The sequence below is a fragment of the Miniopterus schreibersii genome (genome assembly GCF_964146895.1).
Source record: "Miniopterus schreibersii genome assembly, chromosome: 8".
Classification (NCBI taxonomy): Eukaryota; Metazoa; Chordata; class Mammalia; order Chiroptera; family Miniopteridae; genus Miniopterus; species Miniopterus schreibersii.
The window spans coordinates 30,793,643-30,819,507 of record NC_138109.1 but is presented as its reverse complement, the minus strand read 5'-3'; the positions used below and the strand labels follow the sequence as shown (position 1 = coordinate 30,819,507).

Here is a 25,865-nt window from a genome sequence, read left to right as displayed (position 1 = left end):
AGCTGAGACTTAATGGGATAGGGTTGGGACTTTGTAGATAAGTGAACTCATTACAAAACAAATATATTCCAAGTTGTCTTCTAAAAGATTATTCCCCCAAATAAAAACAGCTCCTAATTAAAACAAAATTTAAATTGTGGTGAAACACATATAACCAAAAATTTGCCGTCTTAACCATTTTTAAGTGTCCTGTTCAGTGACATTAAGTTCATTCACTTTGTGCAGCCATTACCACCATCCATCTCCAGAACTCCTTTTATCTTGCAAAACTATAACTCTATATCTATTAAACAGTAATTTCCCATTCTTTCCTCTTTCTAGCCCCTGGCAACCGCCATTCCATTTTTCTGTTTCTATGAATGTGAATACTCTATGTAACTCATTTAAGTGGAATCATATAGTATTTGTCCTTTTGTGACTGGCTTATTTCACTTGGCATAATGTCTTCAGTGTTTCTCCATGTTACAGCACGTGTCAGAAATTATTTTTTAAGGCTAAATAATATTGCATTGTATATATATATATATATACATATATATATATATGTATATATATATGTACCACATTTTGTTTATCCATTTATCTGCTCATGGACACCTTTATCCATGTTTTGGCTATTGTGAATCATTAATGCTGATATGAACATGTTGTACTAATATCTGTTCCAGTCCCTGCTTTCAATTCTTTTGAGTATATACCCAGAAGTGGAAGTACTGGATCATATGATATTTTTATTTTTTATTTTTTTAGGAACCGCCATACTGTTTTCCATAATGGCTGTACCACGAAAATTTTTATTAGAGAGAATTACAGCAGTCTTTTAAATCAATTATTTGTAAATTCAACTCTGAGCAAGTGAGTTCTAGAATTTGGAATAGTCTAACAAAAATTAGCTTTAAATGTAAATAGTGTTAGCACAGTATGTTGCTGGTAAAGGAATGAATAGAGTAGTACACCTACAGTTTTGGCTGGCCAGAGCCAGGAGGAGGTGTAAAGGAATTTCCGGGGTTTAGAAAACAGGCAGGCATTGATGAATCATGAGATTTTTTTTTCTTCCTTAATGTCTTTTTATAACAAAGAGATGCTTTTAGGTGAAAGTTCCAAATCTTGTTCGTTTTGTAATTGAGAATTCCTTAACATTTTTTTAAAGGTGGTGGTGGTGGTATGGTGGAGTGGTGGTGGTAGTGGTGGATGGGGGTGGATGGTGGTCTAAGATGATATTTTCATAACATAATTAGTCTCACATGTTGGTCTCATATATTTTTCTATTTATGTTTCTCTATTACTGATAATATAAAGATAAAGATCATTATACTACTCTCATTAGTAGTATTTTCTTTCAAACTTTTTCAGGAACAAAACCTTATCTGCCTTGCTAAAAAGTATTCTTTTTGAACCTAGTTCCAGTGGTCACAGATTAGGAATCCCTTTATTTCTTTTCTAATTTAGCATTGATTTTTATGTTACTTTCAGTTATGGTTTCTGGTTAACACAATTGTGCCTTTGTTTTCTCCTTCTGGTCTTTCCAGCTAGTAATACTTTTGTTTCCTAAATTGCTTTATACATTTTCATATATTGGATGATCACCATGGGACTTTTAAGTTTTCATGTGCCTGTCAACTTGTCTTTAAAACATGGACCCTTCCATGACACTACTGGTAACTCACTTGCAAGTAGTTTCTGCCCCTTCATATAATTTTTTCTCGTAAGTGAAGCTGTGAATGCCCCTCCTCCTCTTCCTTCCCCTCCCTCCCTCCCTCCCTCCCTCCCTCCCTCCCTCCCTCCTCCTTCTTCCTCCTCCTCCTTCTTCCTTCTTCATTTGGCACAAAGAGATATCTTCTACAAAAGAGGATGCCAGACCGTGGGAGTATAAATACTATCAACCCACACTGCTGGGTATCTTTTGTGATGTTGTGGATTAGGGACCTAACTAATGGACCGTCAGATATATTTACTGGGAGGTTACCTTGTGGGGGAGATAGAGTACCATGACTGAAAGTAGTCTTGTTACCATGCTTTCTTTTCTTTCTTCACTATTCTCTTCTCTTTATTTATAAACAACAAATCATGTTGTTTTAGTGTTTGGGTTGTCAGTCATTGGGAAAATAAGGCTTTGATGTGTAGAATAAAATTTTGTACTTAGTGGTTAACAGCATGGATTTTGAGGTCAGTTCACATGAATTTAAATCACAGCTCTGCCACTCACTCATCTAGTGACCTTTGACCAATCACTTCATACCTCTTTGCCTCAGTTTCCTCATATGAAAAATGTGTTAATTCATGTAATTAACACAGATGTCTGACATAGAAAGTATTCAGTACATTTTAGCTGTTATTTTCATTTTTGACAACTTTAAGATACATACTAGTTCTCTGCAGGAGACTTCAGAAATCATCTATTTCCAGCTTCTCAATTTTCCTTTTGTGGAAGTTGATACCGAGGAAAAAGAAGTGACTTGTCCAAGGTCATGGGTTGGTTTGAAACAGATTTTTTCCCCAGGTATACATAAGAGTATTCATTTTCTAGGTTGTCAGTTAGCTTGGAGCTTTAGAGGAAAACAAGACTCACCATTCAGAAGTTTCTCCACATGATAAAACTTAATATAAGCCCTGGCTGGGTAGCTCATCCCAATACACCAAGGTTCTAGATTCGATCCCCAGTCAGGGCATACACAAGAATCAACCAATGAATGCATAAATAAGTGGAACAACAAATTGATGTTTCTCTCTCCCCCCTTCCTCTCTCTCTCTAAAAAAATAATTTAAAAAATATTTTAAAACTTACATATAAAATAAATTAACAGTGCCTGGCATATAGCAGACATGCTATAAGGAAGGAAGGGAGAAAAGGAGGGACAGAGGGATAGAGGGACACACAGGGGAAGGAAGGGAGGGACTGGCAGTTTATCTGGTTATTCCTAGGCTACCATTCTTTCCAATCCAGTGCCATGTTTTTAAGCTCACAGGTTGTCAGAGTCTTGAGATTTTTGAGCGTGGTGGGGTTGATGCTTGTTGTTTGCCAAACTGGTTTTATGATCAGGGATCAGGAAATTACAACCTATGAGCTGGCTGCCTGTTTTTGTACATAAAGGTTTATTGGAACATAGTCACACTCATTCATTTACTTATTGTCTATGACTGCTTTCTCACTGCAGTGACCAAGGTGAGCAATTGAGACAGAGACTTTATGGCCCACAAGCCTAAAATATTTACTGACTGGGCCTTTAAAATGAAGTTATCACCCACCCACACCGCAATGAAACCAGTACTTTTCTTTCTAGATTTTAGTAACTGCAAAGTACTAGAACATTTGCATGCCTCACAGGTTATTATATGGTTATATATAATACCATAAACATACGTGGTTACACCTCCATCGGAAGCAGTTAGAACATTGCACTTAAGCAGACTGGAGTTCTAGTTTTCCCCCAGTTTTTCTGCTTTGCTTTCTGTTTTGGCTGTGGTTCTCTGAGAAAGCCATTTATCCTTTCTGGGTTTCAGTTATTCAGTCTATAAATTTGAGGTTTGTGTAGAGCCATATCTACCCCAGAACAGAAGAATGGACTAGATCAGGTATTCAGATAGTCTGGACAATCACTTGGCAGCAGTGGGGTTGAGGACATTATAATTTAGGTAACTGATCTAGATTAGGGATCAGCAAACTACATCCTGAGGACCAGACCATCACCCTTTTTTGGTCAATAAAGTCTTAATTGGAAGAGAGTCATGCATATTAATTTACATATTGTCTTGTTTACATACTGCCCTTTGCCTTCAATAGCAGAATTTAGTAGTTGATTGTATGGCCTATAATTTAGTAGTTGATTGTATGGCCTATGTGGCACTGGACTGGAATGAATGGTAGCCTAGGAATAACCAGACAAAGTGCCGGACAGTCCCTCCCTTCCTTCCCATGTGTCCCTCCATCCGTCCGTCCGTCCCTCCCTCCTTTTCTTTCTTCCTTCCTTATAGCATGTCTGCTATGTGCCAGGCACTGTTAATTTATTTTATATGTAAGTTTTAAAATCTTTTTTTAAATTATTTTTTTAGAGAGAGAGGAAGGGAGGGAGAAATAGAAAAAAAATATTTACCCTGCTCCTAACAGGAAAGTTTGCTGATCCCTGATTGAGATCAGTGGTTTTCAACACAGTGGATGATTCCTGTTCCCCAGGGGATAATTAGGCACTGTCTAGAGACATTTTTGGCCGCTAAAACTAGGGTGTGTTACTGGCTTGTGGGTAGAGGCCAGGGATGCTGCTAAACATTCTATAATGCACAAGACATCCTCCCAAACTAAAGAATTATCCGCCCCAAATGTCAATAGTGTTGAAAACACTAGATGTAAATCTGTGGTTCTCAAACTTTAGCTTGCATAAGAATAACCTGGACTTGTTAAACTACTGGTTGCTGGACCCCCACCCCAGAGTTTCTGATTCGCTGGATCTTGGGTGGAGCCTGCAAATTTGCATTTCTTACAGGACTCAGGGTTATGCTGATGCTACTGATCCTAGGACTACACTTGAGAACAACTGATCTAGATGACTTTTGAAGTTACATCCATTCCTATGATTCTTTGATGTTGTGATCTTAAGTACTGTTCCATTTTTATGACATAGGAAAAATAAATATTTCAGTACATGCTTGATGCTCACAATGGAATATGCTGTTTCATGACTCCATGTCTTTGAACCCCTTTTGTTTTAATGTCCCTTTTGGAAAACTTGTATTTATCTTTCAAAATCCACCTCCTACCTTTTGCTTATAACATCTGTGTCCAGTAGGGTTAATCATTTCTTATGTATCTTGTGTTTCTCTTTTCAGTCTTATGCCACATTGTCAATAATCACTTTACATGTTTCTTTCCCCTACTGTCAGCTCTTTGAGTGAACAACTGCCTAGGTCTTAACCATCTGTTCCTACAGTATCTAGTAAGAGGTACTCAGTGAATGTTTTTTGAAGGAATATTATGAATATTGGTTGGTATGGTACAAATGAATACAGTAGAATTGTACATTTTTATGTATTTTTAAGCATCTATCCTTGCTGATATATGATTTTGAGTAATAAAATCTGTCATTGCCCAGCCGGGTGTGGCTCAGCGGTTGAGCGTCGATCTAGGATCCAGGCGATCGGGGTTCGATTCCTGGTCAGGGCACATGCCCAGGTTGTGGGCTCGATCCCCAGTCAGGGGCGCGCAGGAGGCAGCCGATCAATGACTCTCTCATCATTGATGTTTCTATCTCTCTCTCTCTCCCTCTCTTTTCCTCTCTCTGAAATCAAGATATATTTAAAAAATAAAAATAAAATCTGTCATTGAGAGAATTAAAATTTATTGAATTGAGGATTATGACTTCGAAGTGACCCCATTTATATGAGTCTGGCAAAATTAACAGAATAATTGCACCTGCCTTTTTATATTTACTTGCATTTATAGAGGAATAATTATGATATAAAGAATGAGATGTCAGGTTTGTGATGAAGAAAAGAAGAAAAGTTTCCAGGTCATGTGTACCTTAATGGCTTTAGGGTTAGGTTTCAGTCACCTGTTTTGTTTTGTTGTTTTTCCTCTCTGTAATTTACCCTGGTTCCCTGGATTCTTTAATGATTGAGATGTAATAGAAGAGTGTTAGTGAGAGAAAGCTTTGTCTCTTGTGCCCTTTAGGCTTTCTACCCTGTTTCTCCTAAGGGAAAAGTAGTGGTTCAACTTTTTTTTTAAATCTTTATTGATTTCAGAGAGAGGAAAGGCGAGGGAGAGAGAGAGATAGAAACATCAATGATCAGAGTGTCACTGATCGAGCCTGCAACCCGGGCAGGTGCCCTGACCAGGAATTGAACCCCGATCGCCTGGATCCCAGGTCGACGCTCAAACGCTGAGCCACGCCCAGCTGGGCTCAACTTTTTTTTTTAAAGTCAATTTCAGTTGTATCCTTTGGAATGCAGTTAAAGTGAGGTGGAGACACAATTGAGCATTCTAATTTTACGTTTAATGGGGGAGGAATAATAACATTACCATGTAGCCTTTTTTTTTTTTTTTTTAAGATGTGCCCCAGGCATTAAAGTGCTCTAGCCACCAACACAGGAATCAAGGGTTAGCATGAACTAAGGACTAAGTCTGCTTCGCCCCTGACTGATATAAGAGCAACATCACCAGTCAGGTGTCTCCTTGCCCATTGCCATGTGGTAACATCAAGCTTTTGATTGCTTTGTATGTGCCAGCTACTGTGCTAGGTTCTTTTTTTTTTGTTAATCCTCACTGGAGGATATTTTTCCATTGATTTTTTTTTTTTTTTTTTAGAGAGAGTGGAGGGGAAGAGACAGCAAAACATCCACGTGAGAGAGATACATTGATTGGTTGCCTCCTACACACCAGGGATTGATACTGCAATCGAGATACGTGCCCTTGACCTGGAATTAAACCCGTGACCCTTCAGTCCTCAGGCCAACGCTCTAACCACTGAGCCAAACTAGCTAGGGCTGTGCTCTGCTCTGAACATCTAAATTCCATAGTGACCCTGTGTTGGGATCTAGTGATACAGTTCTCCATGGTTTCTCTATGTTTTGTGAGCAGAGGCACTGACTGCTTTTGTTTCTGACTGTCTTTTCAAGGATGTTTGTATAGTGAGCAGCCTTGGAAGATATAGTGTCTCCCTCTGGAGCAAAGAGCAGGCATGCATAGTATCCTTTTTTTTTTTTTTTTTTAAAGAGTTTAAAGTGAAAATGAGTTTATTAGTGAAGCAGTGGGACAGAGAGAAGGCTGCTCCGCAGGCAAAGCATCCCATAGTAACCATTTTAAAAGATTTGGGTTCTCTAGGCTCTGGGTATCTCTTCTGTAGTGCAGTCCACTGTATGTGCAGGTGTCAGTTGGCCTACTTTGTGTTGCCCTGTGGGAAATAGGACTGGGGAACTGTGTAAGAAAATGCTGATATTCTAACTATTGATATTGCCGTGAGTCATAAAGTTCATTTTCTCCAACCCAGGAGTCTAGGTCTTTTGCCAGCACCCATGAAACTGGCAGGCTAACTTGTTAGCTTGCAAGTATGGTAAAATCTCAGATTCTTCACTGCTCTTAATAGTTTTGGCAATAAGGATGGAATGTTGACAGACACATGACTTTTGAAAGGAAGGTGAGGGCCCCATGGGTTGGTTAATAAAATTTGGGGAAAGCCCATGGGAATTGGTAGCAGACATGTTGACCAGATTGTTAAGTGGTTCTCTATTTTATTGCCTGGTAATGAGGAAGAATTAAGGACATGGTTGCAGACTGAGTACCAAGAATTAGTTTGAAAGACAGCTACCTGAACATTCCTCTGGCTGTTGCTAACTCTCAACAACTTCAAATATTCTGTCTGGTTGGGGGATTTTTTTCCACTAATTTATCTGTCAGGCTAAGGTTCGAACTCCACCCTATGTAACTTCTAGTACTAAGATTTGTCCAGGCTGGGCAGAAGGTTCTGCCTCTGTTCAGACAACTCTTACAGACATTTGTACACTTACACTTACGTGGGAAAGAAGGCAAATTTGCAACCTCTATGGGCAGAATGCAAAGTTGTTAGAACTTTCACTGCTTTGTCTGAGATAAGAGGATGGGGGTACATAATGTGTATGGCTCAGCCTCTGCTTTAGAGGAGGCTTTATTCCCCACTTCACTGTTAGCAATGCCGCTGACTGAATGGGGTCCTCAGTTCATAGAGGTTTACCTAAACCTAGCCTGGTGCATCAGTGGTTCAGCCATGCTGAAACTGATTGCGTGACCTCGTCTTCTGGGGCTGTTTAGCCTATGTACCGGCTGTGCACTCTGATAATGGATGTAGTTGCTCTCTTCAGGGGACAGAAGTAAAGGCTGTTCTTATAGCTCTGGCCAGTGCTCTTCCCTCATGAAACTCGTATTTCTGCTGGCCCTGTTGCCAACGAATGTCCTACCTATTTGATCTGCCACTTGGAAACTATAGACTGGAAGATTAAAGACAGCTCTCTTTGAAGCTGGAACTATGGAAACAAATTATAGTTGCTGATCAAGCTGTCTGGATCGCTCCTGTAGATCCCCACAGTAAGGGCCTCTTTTCTCATGAAGCCCACTGGAATCAGGCTTCTTATTGAGCCTACACTGCCCAGAGCCATCATTGTTGCCTAGATCTATTATTTTGTCAAATGTCACAGCACATCAACTATCATTAACTGTGTGCAGACTAAAAGATTTTATGTTTCTGATGCAGACGATGCTATTGCTTGCCAGACTTGTGACTCCTGCCAAAAGTTGACCTGTTTGTCACATAATGAGAGAAGCCACCTTGCATGGGATTTGGCCCCTGTCTACTTTTAGCAAATTGAATATGTTGTGCCTCTAACCTCCCTCTCAGAGGTATCAGTGGTACCTCACTGCTGTTGATACTTTTTCTGGTTATGGTGTTGCTATTCTAGCCCAGTTAGGTGACTGGTCATACCATTGTGGCCCTTGAAACTAATATGTGTTATGTTTTCAGGTTTTTTGGACCATTTTCAGTCTGATGATGGTGCACTTCTTTTTGTTAAAGCCTCTCAACAGTGAGCTGATAGTAAAGATATTTGAGGGACGTTCCATGCTCCCTTTCATCCATAGGCATCTGGTATGTGGATGAATGTTGGAACAGCAGTCATTTTGGTCACTGAATGTAGCTATCCCCAGAAAGGGATCTCATTTTGGTCACTTCTGGGGTAATGATCAGGACAGAATGGGTAGAAGGTTAATAGCCAATAAAATTCAGGATTCCATCCTGACCATTTCTGGTCATGATGCTTTTTTTTTCTCTCTTAGCAGCAACCCAAGGCCAACCTATTGGTACACCTTCTGTGTGGCAGCTCTCCAAAAGGTGGCCTAGGGGATTCAAACTTAATTTTGGTTCAGCCACCTGAGATTCTCTTGTTGGTTTGACATGGTCCTAGATCATAAGGATAATGACTAAGTTGAGTACACTGCTTGCTGCGCCCCCCTAGAGTGACCCTTGTGGGTCAGTGGGGACCATAAATAGGTTTCTGTAGGTTCTAGAAAATTCCCTTGACCCTCTTGTACCTAACATTTTCCAATGAGAGGTTTGAGTGTGACTAGGAGATGATGACTGGGAAAAAGATGAAGTTATAGCTACTGGAAGGGGACCTAATGATTTTGTGGCACTGAAGGGAAAGTAACAGCTTCAACACCTGGGAGGGAATACCTTAGAACCCAGAAAGTTTGGGGAAGGGAAAGACATTAATGCTCTTTGTCTTTCAGAACCACACCTGAAGCCTAATCAGTATGTACCATCTAATCTGTGATAGCCATTGTTATTATTCCCATTTTGAAGATTAAAAAGTGGATGTGTAAAAAGGTTAAGTAATTATTTAATGACAGGTTGTCATAACAAGGCTGGGTTTTGCACTCAGGTGTGCTCTACTCCAAAGTCAAGTCTATGATCTTATATATCCACATTTCTTAAATGGGTATGCTAGGGAGTACTCCAAGCTAACCAGTAAATAGGCATTTTTTTTTTTTTTTTTTTTTAGAATTAATTCTGAGCAGTTTATTTCTGAGTCGTTACAGCTCTACCATTGGACATAGAAAAGCGGCAGGTAAACACTGGGAGCACACGTATGTCCCTCTCTAAAGAAGATACGTTATAGGTACAGGAAAAATGCAGCAAACAGTAGAGTGTTCAGAGTTAACTTTTGACAGTTCAGATGAATAGGCACATCTTGTTGCACCAATTTAAAAGAAACTTAAAAAGAATTATGTGGTTTTAAAAAATTAAAACAATTCTCATGAAGTAAATCTAAATTTTGCACGAATTTAAAAGAGAAAATGAAATTTCAAAGAAATTAAAGGGATGTGGCTTACTTTTCTTTGGTTCATTCCTCCCCTTCTCCAATGGGGAACATGTTTCCCTTCCTCTATCATTATAACTACAGTAGTTGAAAAAAATAGTACGTACTGCACTTTACAAGATTGGCTTTTAAATAACACATCGAAGTTGCATCCAGGTTTTTTTTTGGGCCATGCCCGGCCAGGCAATACAATATTTCAGAAGAGGTTTGGAGCCCAGCGGTTGAGTGTCTACCTGGGATCCAGGTGATTGGGGTTTGATTCCCGATCAGGGCACATGCTCGGGTTGCAGGCTCGATTCCCAGTCAGGGGTGTGCAGGAGGCAGCTGATCAATGACTCTCTCATCATTGATGTTTCTATCTTTCTCTCTCCCTCTCCTTTCCTCTCTCTAAATCAATAAAGATATATTTAAAAAAAAAACACACAAAAAAACCAAAAGAGGTTTGGAGTAGAGTAGAAAATGGCCTCTCTGCTAATTTTGCACATTCTATTATTAATGCTGTCACCTTACAATTTTATTACATATTTAATGGATAGTAACTTAAAATGCTACAAGTGCAGGTGAGGCTGTCTCCCTCACCGTAAATTTAATCATTTGAGTATCTCAGGGTAAGTGGAGTACTTTATATTTATCGTTGTTAACTTCCATTCCTCTACCTGTTCTTAATCATCTGTCTAGGAATTTGCTCCATATGAAATTTTTCTTACATTTTCTTTGGCTTCTGCATTTCCCTTTCTGTTGGCTCCCTCTTCAACCAATTTCCAATTTAAAACCTTATCAAGCAACTCTCAATTTAAAATACACTTCATTGACCCCTGTGTCCTATTATGAGTGGTTCCTTATTTTTCTCTCCTTTTCCCTTATATTTCTCCTAAATGTTAATGTATCTTAAGGATCTGTCCTTATTCCCCCTTCCTTTCCACGCTACCCCATCACATATGGTCTCTTTGGATAATCACCTTTTCTTTGGTTTTAACTATCCATTATATATGTGCTATTGACTCCCAAAGAAACCGCCTTATTCCTTACTTCTCTTGAACCCCATATTCAATTGCTTATATAGGATGGAGGTCAAGTTCATTGGTATGGCTAACAAAGCTCTTTATGTTTGGCCATATGTAATCTACACTTTTCCTTATATGTAGCCTATACTTTTTTTGTTCTATAGTGATACTTTGATGCTTGTAATTTTCTTAAACACATCATTTCATGTCTCTTGCCTTTGCCAGTTCTTCCATTGCCTGCCTCCCAGTTTTTTATTTCTCCCTTAATACTCAGCATAGACACTATCTCCTATAAAGACTTACATGACACTCCCTCCTTTGTATTTACAATTCTTAAACACACATACATCATTGTACCTATTAAATTACTTTGTAAATATTTGTTTACTTGTCTTTCTTACTAATTTGTGAGTTCTTTATAGTCAGGAGCTATATATTATTCATTTTAGTGTTCCTAATGCCTAGCACACTCCTGACACATAGTGTGTTCTCACTGAATATTAAGGTGAACTGAACTAGTTTCAAGCTTGTTGAAATAAGATGTACGTGAGAAGCATGTGATTTTTTTGAATCTTGATTTTGTCATCAGAATATAAGCCAGATTAGCTGTGTTATTTGCATATGTAAATAAACATCAGTCTGTTAGTTAACACTAAGTGTTTGGAATATGTCATATTTATCTCTGTATTGCTAGTACCTAATACAGTGCCTTCCAAATGTCAGGCTACCATTGTTTATTGAACTGAAGCAAATTAAATTGAAATTAGATGGAAGTATTCATGCTACAAAGATACAATATGGCTAATAGCATTCATCTTTACTACTTTGTCTTTAAGAATAAATCACAGAAATTTTGTCAGTTGCCTTATTAAAATCTAGATTTAGGAAATACATATTATGTTCCTGATATGGAAGTCAAATGATCAAAAATTCCTTTGGCATCATTTATTCATAATCATACACTTTCCCTTCTAAGGATTTATAGGTCAACATCTCTAAGAATTTGTTCTAAAAATTTGCAGTAATTGATGGCAAAGTAATAGGTATGTAATTGTCTTAATTTTTTAATTTTTCTCCTCTTTCGAAGTGCTCCTGGCATTCTTCATATTTAAAAATAAAACCTCCAGGCTCAGCGGTTGAGCGTCAACCTGGAATCCAGGCGATCCGGGTTCGATTCCCGGTCAGGGCACATGCCTGGGTTGTGGGCTCGATCAGTGACTCTCTCATCATTGATGTTTCTATCTCTCTCTCCCTCTCCTTTCCTCCTTCTGAAATCAATAAAGATATATTTTAAAAAAATTAAATTAATTAAAAAATAAATAAAATAATAAAATAAAATAAAATCCCCAGAGATGTCCAGTTGGGTGCAGATTTAATTGGTAAGATTTTTCAGTACATTTTCAGGCTCTTGGTGCATGAGATAAATGTACAGATTCAAGAAGTTCAATGAACACCAAGTAGGATTAATACAAAGAAAGTCACACATAGGCACATTATAGTCAAAGTACTGAAAACCAAAGATAAGAAAAAGTCTTAAAATATCTAGAGGAAAAGCCCTAGCCAGTTTGACTTGGTGGTTAGAGTGTTCACTAGAAGGGTCCCAGGTTCGATTCCAGCCAAAGGCGGGTACCTTGTTTGTGCGCTTGATCCCCAGCTCCAGTAGGGGTGCATGCGGGAGGCAACCAATCGATGTGTCTCTCTCACATTGGTGTTTCTCTCTCCCTCTCTGCCCCCACCCCCTCCTTTCTTCTGTCCTTCCCTCCCTCCCTTCCACTCTGTTAGAAAAAGCAATGGAAAAAATATCCTCAGGGGAGGATTAAAATATCTAGAGACAAAAAAGGCATTCCATGAAAAGAATAATAAGAAGGTAATTAACTTCTCATCAGAAACAACGAGATACAGGGGACAATGGAATGATCTTTAAGTGTGGAAGGAAAAAATGATCAAGCTAGAATTTTATACCTACCATAATTATCCTTCAAAAGTAAAAGTGAAGGGATTTCCAGAAAATAAAACCTGAGAGGATTTGTTGTCAACAGACCTGAAGATTATAAGGAATGCTAGTGGGAGTTCTTTAGGCTGAAGAGAAACAATGCCAGATGGAAATGGGGACCTTTGGAAGAAGTAAAGAGCACTGAAAATGACATATATGTGGGTAAATATAAAAATTATGTCTCTTCATAATTAAAAACAATTGACAAAAATAACAGTATATAGTAGAGTTTTATATTTTATGTAGAAGTAAAATATATGACAATAGCTGAAAGAAAAGGCATAAATAGACTCTTTAAGGCTCTTATATTATGTGGGATGTAGTAATAATATTAACTTAAGGTAGACTGATAAGTTATGGATGCATATCATAATTTGTAGAATAACCAGTAATAAATAGAAGAATTATAGTTAAAAAGTCAATCGAGGAAATAAAATGGAAGGCTAAAAATAGGCTCAACCTTAAGTGCAGATAAGGAAGAAAACTGAAAGAAAACAATTGAGACATTACAAACACACAAAAAAGATGGTAGACTTAAACTCAGCCATATCAGTAGTTACATTAAATACATAGAGACTACACAGTAATCAAAAGGGTAGAGACTGTCAGATTAGATTAAAAAAAAAACCTGATCTATATTGTTTACAAGAGGGGTATTTGAAACATAAAGACCCAGTTAGGCTGGAAGTGGATGGATGAAAAAAGAAACACTATGTAGACACCAATCATAACAAAGCTGGTATGATTAATTGAAACCAGATCAAGTAGACTTTAAGATAAAGAGTATTACTAGAAATGAAAACATTCTGGCCCATTGTTTTTCTACTTTCCAAACCTGGGTAAATTATGTGGCCTTTTGTTTTTGTATCTATAAATAGAAATTAATGTTTGAGCTCTTATGCTAGGCACTTTATTTACATTATGAATCCTTGTAATAGCCTTGCAATATGTTATTCCTACGTACGGGTGAAAGTATTAAGGCACAGAAAGGTTAATAACTTTCTAAGGTCACAGGGCTGGTAAATGGCAAAGCTTGGATTTGAAACCAGTTCTGCTTTGATTCAGACTTGATTTTTTTTCACTGTACATTGTTTCCTGACAACATACCTTCCTGGAAAGGACTGTATCCTATGCTTTGCTTCTTTATCAATACACCTAATTGGAAGAGCTGTCCTGAGTTCACCTACCTAGTTTATTGTGCCCTTTAGGAATCATTCTTCTTTAAGTCTTATAAGAATAGCTATAGTCAAATATTATCAATAGGCTGATTGAAAAATTTCTGTGTTGACATTATGATTTTACTATTCATCAGTACATTTCAAAGATGCTTCTCTCCTGAAATACTTTGTTAACTATAGCCCCTAAATTCCCCTAAGACATTGTTAATTTGCTTACATTTTTAAAAAAAATGTTTTTATTGATTTCAGAAAGAGGAAGGGAGAGAGAAACAGCAATGATGAGAGTCATTGTTTGGCTGCCTCCTGCACACTCCCTACTGGAGATTGAGCCTGCAACCCGGGCATGTGCCCTGACTGGGAATTGAACTCTGACCTCCTGGTTTATGGGTCAGCACTCAACCACTGAGCCACATCAGCCAGGCAAATTTGTGTACCTCTTGATTAAGTTAAATGAAAGAGATGTAGTGGCTTAGATAATTAGCGTCCACTTGGAAAAAAGATATTGGCATCTTAAAGCGTACTGTGAATTCTTTATATAATTTGCATAATGTATGTTATTTCCCTCTTAGAGTTGTAGACTATAAATTACTGATTTTTGTTTAGTCTATTTCATCATATTTGTAGTTTCTGGTCAGACTGAGTACTTATAAGTTATATTTTACAGTAATGGTATAAAAAAAGCTAGGTATGATTTGTTTGTGCTCATTAAAGAATTTTACAAATCTCTGGATATACTTCGTTGCTTGAAGTACTGTGATGCTTAAGAGCAGGAGCTTTGCCTTTTACCCACAGTATTTCCAGGCCTTGCCTGGCACATAGTAGGCATTCAGTTTAATAGTTTTTGGTAATTATTTTTTTATTACTTTTTCCAATTATTGTCACCTAAAAGTCTTCTGTAAAAATTGGTATTTAATGATGTGTTCCCATAAAGATGTATTAAATGTTTGCTCCCTCTTGTGGATATAAAGGAGATTGTAAGCTCTTATGAATCTGTTCTCTAGTTTTGTTAGTAAAAGATATACTAGTAAAATTTACTAAAACTTTCCTCTTTTTTGGAAGGGTATTAATCCATACAGTGTTATCAAGTTAATAATTTTGAATTTCACATACACACATAAAACAGGTACAATTCATGCTCACGTATCATTTTTTTTAGTGTCTGGGATAACATTTGCATACTGTTATTCAAGTCAGAACTTAATAGCATCTGTGAGCATATCCTTTCTGCTTTTCTGCATATAAATTATGTGAATCATGAGATAACTTGTTTTTTTGTTTTAGTTCTAAAACAATAGTAGATATTTTTGGATATATGTAAGAGTGTTAGTGAGAGTACTGTTTCCTAATGGCATTAAGCATCCCCCCTTTTTTTTTATTGTTGAAAATATTACAGATTTCCCCTTTTTCCCCATTGACCCCTTCCACCTGGCACCACTCCCTGCCCTAGGCCTTCACCACACTATTGTCTGTGTCCATGGGTTATGCATATATGCAGATAAATTCTTTGGTTAATCTCTCCCCACCCCCCTCCCACCCCACCTTCCCTCTGAGATTCGTCAGTCTGTTCCATGTTTCTGTGTCACTGAATCTGTTTTGTTCATCAGTTTATTATGTTCTTTAGATTCCACATATAAATGAGATCATGTGGACAGTAAGGATGAACCTGGAGAATATTATGCTAAGCATCCCTTGTTTTGATCAAACTAAAAATAATTAGTTGACCTTCCCAGCTTTTAAAATCAGAACACCTGAGCAAACTTTTTTTTAAAAAAAGTGCATAATTGCCCAGCCGGGCGTGGCTCAGTGGTCGAGCATCTACCTAGGAGCATCTACCAGGAGATCAGGGTTCGATTCCCGGTCGGGATACATGCCTGGGTTCCGGGCTGCAGCCAATCAATGACTCTCTCATCATTGATGTTTCTACCTCTCTCTCTTCCTCTCTCTGAAATCAATAAAGATATATATATATATATATTTTTAAAAAGTGCATAATAGTTTTGGTCTAAAGAATTATTTTAACTGAGACTATAAGCAACTGGGCCTTGCGAATGCTTTGACATGTAGAAAAACATTTTCAACACATGTATGTATCTTTGACATTTTTTCTGTATACTTAGAGACTTTCATGTTACTTTGACTTCTTTTTCTATTTACTTCTGTCATTAATAGAAGTTGAATTTTATTTTGAGACTGTTTTTGGAATAGAAAACAGTGTCTTCACCATTTCAGAAGAATTGGGCTGTGTGTGTCAAAGACAAATAGCATGCAATAAGTGTGCACTGTAGTGTGGATGTTGGACTCTCAATATGGCTCACTTACTGGACAGATGACTTGCTCCTGAAACCAGTCTGGCTATGAGCATGATTCAGATTCTCACCTCAGCAAAATCACAATTTATCTGTCATTAAAGCAAACAAAAAACCAAAACTTTATGGTGGTATAATATTCATATAGCAAAGAACACAAACCATTAAAGTATAGTTGATGACTTTGCACAAAACGAACACATAAATGAGCCAACACTCAAGTTAAGAAAACAGAATATAAGCAAAACTCTAGAAGCCTCCTTCTAGTCATCTCCCCCCATGCTCTAAGGATAACCCAGTACTTTGAATCTAACATTTTATATATATTAATTTTGCCTGCTTTTAAACTTTATATTCATGGAACCATACAGTTGGCTTTTTTTTCTTACTATGGCAAAATGTACATAACAAAATATACCTTTGTAACCATTTTTAAGTGTACAATTCAGTGGCATTAAGTACACTCACATTGTTGTGCACCATCACCACTGTCTATTTTCAGAATTTTTTTCACTGAAACTATACCCTCTAGCTCCAGGCAACCACCATTACAGTTTTTGTCTCTGTGGATTTGACTTCTAGATATTTCATCTGAGTGGAATCATACAATACTTGTCCTTTTGTGTCTAGCTTATTTTACTTAGCATAATGACCTCAAGGTTCATTTATGTTATAGTATGTTTCAATTTCCTTTTTGAGACTGGGTAATATTCTGTTGTATGTATATACCACATTTTATTTACCCATTCATTCATCAATTGACTTTCGAGTTGTTTGCACCTTTTAGGTATTGTAAACAATGCTGCTGTGAACATGAGTGTACAAATATCTGTTCAAGACCTAGCTTTCAGTTCTTTTGGGTATATACCTAGAAGTGGAATTGCTGGATCAAGTGGCAATTCTATGTTTAATATTTTGAGGACATAATAGGCTTTTGTCATGTATTTACTTTATATCTTGTAACGTTATAAATTCCCATATCACTCTAGAAGGTTTTTCTTTAAAAAGAAAAAATTCAGAGGATTTACCATATACAGTCATTCATCTGTGATAAAATATATCTTTGCTTCTTTCCAGTCTTTATGACTTTTTCTTTCTTTTTCTTGCATTGGCTGGGACCTCCTATAAAATGTTGACTAGAATTGGTGACAGCAGACATCTTTGCCTTGTTCCCAATCTTAGGGAGAAAGTATTGTCTTTCACTGTTGAGTATGATGTTAGTATAAATTTTCAGATTTCTTTCATCAAGTTGAGGAGGTTTCCTCTATCCCTAGTTTGCTAAATTTTAAAAAGTCATGCTTGAATGGTTGCTAAATTTTGTCAGATACTTTTTTTCTTATAGTGAGGTAATTATATAGATTGTCTCCATTGTTCTGTTAATATAGCGAATTACACTGATTTCCTCATATGAAACCATCTTTGCTCTGCTGGAAGAAACCCCACTTGGTCATCATATGTTATCCTTTTTATATGTTCCTGGATTTGATTTTGTTAAGGATTTTTGCACCTATGTTCATGGGGAAGTTAGTCCAGATCTGGAGAAATTGTGGATCTAGCTCCTACTCCATGTCAGTGAGGCAGTCCAGCAGATCAGTGACGGTGTGTATGAGCTACAATAGCACCTTGTGCCATACATACCGTAACTTTTTCAGGGCAGTAACGCCTGCTGCTTCCATTCACTGAGTTATCTACTATGTGTCAGGCAATCTGCTGTGTGCCAGGATTATAACTCTGACTATGGTAGTCAGTGATCTCTGCATTTATGGCATTTGGAGTCTAGTGAGGGAATAGAGGCACATTTAAACAGCCACATGTAATAAATGCTGTTATAGTTTATAGGATATTTATAAGTATTTTTAGAGGTGCCTGAAAAATGCATTATCAAAATATTTAAGGCTTCTCAGGCTTGATTCTCTCAACTTACTAGCAGTACCTAGTTAATTTCTGTGAATTGACTATATGCATAACTTAGATGAAGGAAATATTTGTATGAAAGTTAGCTCAACAGAATTCAATTCTAGAGTGGCTTCTACTAAAAAAAAACTTAATGTTTTAAGAAAAACTTTCAAAAGAAAGTTATTTAAGAAGCAAACTGAGATAGTTAAGACCAGTATCTCCTATTATCTATTTAACTGCTGTTTGACAAAATGTATGTACGCTTGCACCGTGGCGCTGTTTGGCATATATAAGCATTTACAAACTTGTGCGTAGATTGCATCAGTGTAGAATCATATGTCAGCTTATTTTGGGAATTGGTAGAGACATGATTTATTTCTCTTAGTACACATTGCCAACAGAGGCATCTGTGTAGGTTGTTATAACCTGACTAATGATGTTAAAAAGAACAATAACAGCACAACCATTCTTGGTAAGATTTAAAGTAGTATAATTCAGTATTCCCTTTTTAATAGCAACAAGACTTTTGCACCAAGTTAAAGTGATTTACCTGAAAATATCTAGCTGGAGCTCAGGAAGTGGGCAGGATTCTACTTGTAGTGTACCAGTGGTTCTCAAATTTTAATCTGTGTAAGAATCACCTGGGATGCTTAGTAAAATGTATGTTCTGGAGACCCACTTCCAGAAAGTCTGATTCAGTAGTCTCAGGCAGAATTAAAAAACCTAAGCATTCCAGGTAAACCTGATGTAGGAAGTTTGAGGACCATAACTGTAAGTAACACTTTAGTCCACCATGCTGCTGCTATACTCTCTGTGACAGTGACTTGTCATGTTACTGCTCAAGCCCTTCTGCTGCTTCATCTTTCTGGAGTTGGTGGCCTTGAAATCATATTGTCCTTACTATTACAGCACTGACAGTAATAGTGTGCTCTGTGTTGTGCACAGATCCTCTCAGTAACAGGTCCTCTCAGTGCTCTGCTTTTAAGTATTGCTTGGATAGAGCTGAATTTTCTCATAATGTTGGGGTAATTCATCTATCACTCCTTTCCTCCATTTTCCCCAATAATTCTTAATTTAAAAAGTTTTTTCTGACATAAATTTATGCTTTAGTAAAAGTGAATTAATGTTAGTTTTCTAACATGAATGCTCTTTCCCTGTCTTTCCACTTCTCACCTTTGTCCCTACCTCTTCCTTCCATCACTCCTTTGGGCTTCTCAAGTCTGGAATTGAATAGGTACTTAATAAATACAATGAATAAGGGAATAATAAGTCTAGACTTTTCTAAATATTAGTCAAGTATAAATTTCATGGCTGTTCTACCGATTCATGGAAAGAGATTTTTCTTACAAGACAATAATGAAAACAAAATTCAGGATAGAAGTTAACTTAGTGGAGAAAGAAAGGTAATTAGAAAGTAGCACTCAAAAGGCTTCAAAGATAATGATAATGATGTCATTTTTTAGTTGGGTAGTGGGTATATTAGTATTAGCAAGTATTTGTAAATTGGCTTTTCATCTTTGCTCAAAATAGGGAGAAGTGAAATATGAAACAACTATTATTGGGACCATTTGTAATATAAGTGGGAAGATCTCTGTACTCGGGATGTACAAAATGAAATCCCGAGATAGGAGATATTTGGAAACTTGGCTTTGATGAGTTTAGTAGGAAACTCACAGCACAACTAAGTGTTAACTAAGGGCTTATCTTAATTAAACAGGATTTTTTTGTAGTAAAATTATATACATAACATAAAATTTATCATTTTAATCATTTTAAGTTTACAGTTCTGTGGCATTGTTATTCACATTGCTGTGTAACCGTTACCACTATCCATTTCCAAAACTGAAACTCTACCCATTAAACACTAACTCCCCATTCCCTTCCCCGCTAGCCCTTGACAACAACCATTGTACTCTTTGTCTCTATGAATTTGACTATTCTAGGTACCTCATATAAGTGGAATCATACAATGTTTGTCCTCTCGTGTTTGGATTTTTAAAATTTAGTATCTTCAGAGTTTATCCATATTGTAGCATGTGTTAGAATTTCCTTCCTTTTTTAAGGCTAACACTTCATTACATTGCATGCATATACCCCATTTTGTTTATCTAGTCATCTGTCAATGGACACTTAGGTGGAATGGAATGGAGATTATCCCGTAGTCCTTATTCTAGGATACCAGCGAAAATTAAACTTTGTGGTAGTTAGTATCTGTTGCCGCTATTGGATTTGTCACCAGAGGTATATTGCCATGTAACTAATATGGTTTATTAGCAAATGTAGTCGTTCCTATTCTAGTCCCCTCCTTCCTCTCATGTTTTGGCTATTTTGAATAATGCTGCTGTGGACAAGAGTGTACAGAGATCCATTCGAGTCCCTGCTTTCAGTTCTTTGAGTATATACCCAGAATTAGAATTGCTGGATTGTATGGTAATTCTATGTTTAACTGATTGGTTGTCTCCTGCACACTCCCCGACTGGGGATTGAACCCACAACCTGGGTATGTGCCTTGGCCAGAAATCGAACCTCCCACCTTTGGTGTGTAAGACAATACTACAACCAACTGAGCCACTCCGGCCAGGACTATGTGTTTAATTTTTTGAGGACTCTCATACTTAAACAGTTTTTATACAGTTTTCATTTATGCAGCTAGTTTTTGCAAGGTCCCAGAGGAGGAACTTGTTGGAATCATTTGAGAGAGCAAGCTGGAAACCAAGCCAAGTAAGAGGTTATAAAGAATGGAGTGGATACTATCCTGTAGTCCTTGTTCTAGGAAACCAGGGAAAATGAAACTTTGTGGTAGTTTGTATCTGTTGCCGCTATTGGATTTGTCACCAGAGGTATATTGCCGTATAACTAATATGGTTGGTTAGCAAATGTAGTCCTTCCTATTCTAGCCCCTTCCTCCCTTTAAATCGCTCGTTACTCCTATAGTTCTCTTTTCATTGCAATTTCTATTAGATACCCTAATGTTCTAATTTTTTTTTTGTTACGAAACTAGAATTTTTGTTAGTGCTGCACAGTGATTTAATTCATGCATATACTAAAGATGCATTATTTTAATTCCTCTGAAAGGTGTTTATTTACCACCAGTTATATGAGACATTATAAAAAGGAGTGAGCAATTTTTCTATATATTATAATTAAGAAACCTCCAGAATATATCTTTGATTGAATAAAATAAGTTGTAGAAAAGTTTGTGTACTGTGCTATCATTTAAGACTGATAACAATATTAAAATATAAAAATATTCACTTCTATTTTTTTACAGTGGGAAAAAATTCATAAATATTCATTATGCTGTTTACCTTTTTAAGGTTAATTAACCTCCCCATTCCCAAAATTATATATAAAATTCTTATTTACTTTGTTTCCAGGCATGTACTGGCATTGAAAACATTGATGAAGCTATTACATTGCTTGAACAAAATAATTGGGACTTAGTGGTAAGTACTTTTTTATTTTTCCAGCTTTATTGAGCTATAATTGACATATAATATTATGTAAGTTTAAGGTGTACAATGTGATGATTCGATATGTGGATGTGTTGTGAAATGATTATAGTAAGGTTAGTTAACACATCCATTACCTCACATAATTACTTTTTTATGTGGTGAGAACTTTTAAGATTTACTCTCTTAACAACTTTATGTATACAGTAAAGTATTGTTAACTATAGTTACCATACTGTACATTATATCCTCAGAACTTACAACTGAAAGTTTGTACCCTTTGACTACCTTTGACTATACTCATTCCCCCTACCCCTGGCCGCCACCAATCTACTCTGCTTCTATGGGTTTGATTTTCTTTTCAGATTCTACATATAAGTGAGATCACACAATATTTGTTTTTCTCTGACTTATTTCAAGTGCTTTTTTTGTTTATCTGACCACTAATCAAATTTTATGAATTCTTGAATGTCTTAATATTCTTATAGTTGATTCTGCATGCCGTAGCCCATCTCTAACTCTAATCTGAATGGATAAAACCTAAATGTTGTATCTTTAATATGAAATTCATATTTAATATCAAGTTCAGTATTAAATTACTAAATTATGAATTCTTATGTAATTTAAATAATTTAAAAACTTATGTAACTCTGTATTAAGGTTCATCTTCCCTGTAATATTGTGGTGGAGATACTTGAAAGAAGAGAATAGCCAGACTTGTCTGAATAACTCTATTTGATGTTTCCCCCTTACTTCCTGGGGCCTTCACTGATGATTACTCCTTTCTGAAGCTGTTAAAGAAGTGGCATTCTGCTGTGGTTTTCCTTATGAACTTCAGGCAGTTTATTATAAAAGTGGTTTAGGGTTTTTTTTTTGGTTTTTTTTTTTGGGTGGAGGAGGTGACAGGAACTCAAAGGCAATGCCCATTACAGCACTACACATTCACAAAATTGTAATTTATTTACAATTGCAAAGCAAACTAAAAAATGCACAACAATCTTGGAGCAGTATTGGTTGTATTGGGATGGCACAGATATCCTTCATTGCTTTTGAAATCCTAAAAAAGTCTAATTGCAATTTAGAAGAAGTGCTAATTTTTGAAAGTCAAAACTTGAGATGTGTACTTATAGAGCTGAGGTTAGATATGTAGGCATATTCAAATCCATGCATGGACTTACATAACCAATTATCAGTTATCTGTGTGCTTTGTGTAGATTTACTACTATTAATTTTATTACTCAAAATATAAAAAACATTTATTTTTAGCTTGTAAAAGTAATAACGCTCATTGTAATGTACTGAGAAGATAAATTTACAAAGAAGAAATTAATAATCACCTTTAATCCCCTGACTTAGAGATAGTAATTGATTAACATTTTGGGGTATATTATTTTAGGATGTTTTCTCTTAATTATGTGATTAAAGTACAAATGAGATTGTTTTGTTTCTACTGTTTCATGATCTACATTTTTTTAATAATAACCTATCATTAATGTTTTTTGTTCAAGTAAATGTTACTGTTCATCATATTAAAAAATGTTTGTTTAATGTTTACATGGTGTGGTTTTAGCATACTAATTTTACTAATCAGTAGACATTTAAGAATTTTGCAGTATTTTGCTATTATATATTGCTGTAGAAAACATTTTTGTACATATATCCAATTATACTGAACCTATTATTTCCCTAGAGGATCTTAAATAAATTCAACTTATAATTAAATTTCTTGGTCAAATTGTACGCATACTTTTAAGTTTTTAGATACTTATAGTTAAATTGCCTTCCAGGATGGTTGCACTAATTTAAATTTCTAACAACTATATATATTTTGAGATTGCCTATTTCATTAAACCGTGCTTTCTTCTTATTATTATTGTGTTGTTGTTTTTTTAAATATATCTTTATTGATTTCAGAGAGAGGAAAGGAGAGGGAGAGAGAGAGCGATAGAAACCTCAATGATGAGAGAGTCATTGATCGGCTGCAGCTCGCAACCCGGGCATATGCCCTGACCGGGAATCGAACCCTGATCTCCTGGATCCCAGGTCGATGCTCAACCACTGAGCCACGCTCGGCCGGGCTTATTATTATTGTTTTAATATTCTGTCACTTGTCAGAATTTACAAATATTTGTATAGCCTGTCTCCAAATCCATACTTCTACCACTGTTCTGTATCCTTAACAAAGCACAGTGTAGGGGGAAGGGGCAGCAACTTATTTGGAATGATGTTCCTAGGTTTCTTGTCTTGAAGCTTCTTTTGCAATAAAGGGCATTGCTCTATTTAGTTTGTACATTTTTATGGTATTTTTTGGAGAGGCTGATGTAAATTATTGGTTGAGATTAAAAATGCCACCGAGCCACTCTTGCTGCATGGTATGGTTGAGAGGGATATGAGGTGGAGTTAAAGGGAGGCTGTGGACTGGGAGTAATAAACTACAAATCTTTGATGTGAGAATTACCATTTATGGGGTTGGATGTAAGTTTTTTCCTTATCTGCTTCCTGTTGGTTTATGTTCATTAGTTTTGAAGGTTAAAACATTTTTGGTTCTGGATCTTTTCTCAATCCAATCTGTCTAGAGTATTACAGAAGGATAATTTTCCCAGATAGTGTTAAATATTTGAATGGTACAAGTGCTTTCCAACTGTTTCTGAGTTAATTGATTTTGGAAAATGTTGTAATAGCACTTGATTTAAAAACACACTGGTGCTGTATTTGTGCAGAAATGTGATCTTCCACTGTATTGGGCCCAAGCAAAAGCATCAGGCTATCTTTCACAAGCTGAAAACTTTGGCTTTCTTTTGAAATATATGTCCTAGCTAGCTTTTCTCTACAAGTAATCAGCTTTTATCCACAGTAAAGATTTGTTGTACTGAAAAATTGATAAAACACGTGGTCTCTTATGCATGGATATTATAATCATAAATGAGAATAACTTCCTGAAAAAATATTGCAAATATTTTAGCTATTTTATAGATATAGTCACACAAATAAAAAGTATTCTATATAATAAAATAGCACAGTTTCAGGAATTTAGTCATTAGTCACTTTTCCTGATCATGCACATTATTTTTGTTATATAGCTATCCACAAAGCAGTGCTTCCAAACCCTATGTTTTAAGTACCCCACAATTAGACTCTACTTATTTTGAGTCAGTTACAAGTTGTGTTATGTATACTAAAATTTTGAAGACAAAATAATATAAACTTTAGTACTATTGGAAAGCATCTCAGGCTACTGTTTTACTTGACATACAGCCTGTAGTACCCCCTGCCTCCACCTACCTCAGACATTCATTTTTCACTTTTTCCTGCACTTACAGTTGATTCCTTCCTTGCAGATGAGTATTTTCAATTTATATACTGAAAGATAAATACGTAAGGAAGAGTTATTAGTAATGGATTAGAACTTTTACCAAAGGACTGCCTTCTTACATGGAGTATGCTACGTGATTACTAAAAATTGTAATCTGAGCTCCACAATTGACCCATTGCTCATTTTCTGTTTTTAGTATAGAAGAATTTGGACCAGTGGAGAACAGAAGTCTACATGGTTTGTGTTAATTTTGAGTAATCAAACTGTGAGGCAGCTAACTATAGTGGTACACCCATTGCATTAATCTTGAATCAGAAGCCCTGGCTTTTCAAACCTGTTGCCATTATTTTATTGAGTATGGCATAGGTCAAGTTACTTTTCCCTGAACTTCTGAACAACTTCTTATAAATTAAGAGTTTGGACCAGATTATACTCAAGATCCCTTGCATGAAATATTTATGAAGAATCTGTTTCTGTCCTAGTTTCTGTTAAGGTTCTCCAAAAAGCAGTAAATCATGAATAGTAATATAAGCAAACATTTTAATAGAACTTGATGAGTTTGAAACCCTTGTGTACGTACCATTTTGTTTAACCCTTTAAACAACTTTATGATGTAGATAATGGCAGACAGGACAAGATGCTATGCCAGTTGTTTCACAGAAGGCCTGTATATATGAAATTCCTTTAATTAATTAAAATTTCTAATAAATTATAGGAGATCCAAGGAAAGATAGCTGACGTATACTTGGTAACCCAATGCTAAGAGAAAGTAAAAGTAAACATTAACCTAGCCATACTACATTTTAAGTATTCTATGTTCTTAGGAAATGATTTTTGAACTTTGTACTCAATTTCTGCTCTAGTTTGCTGCCTCTGCTGACATAGCTGT

The 25,865-nt window shown here is 36.4% G+C and overlaps 1 protein-coding gene across 1 annotated transcript in view; it reads left to right on the top strand.

The window, feature by feature from the left end:
* The window catches only part of FAF1 (Fas associated factor 1), a 272,216-nt gene that overhangs the window by 3,396 nt on the left and 242,955 nt on the right, over window positions 1-25,865 (top strand). The window contains exon 2 of the mRNA XM_081143762.1: window positions 21,589-21,657. Coding sequence (XP_080999888.1) covers window positions 21,589-21,657 — 69 coding nt within the window. The remainder of the gene's footprint in view (window positions 1-21,588; window positions 21,658-25,865) is intronic.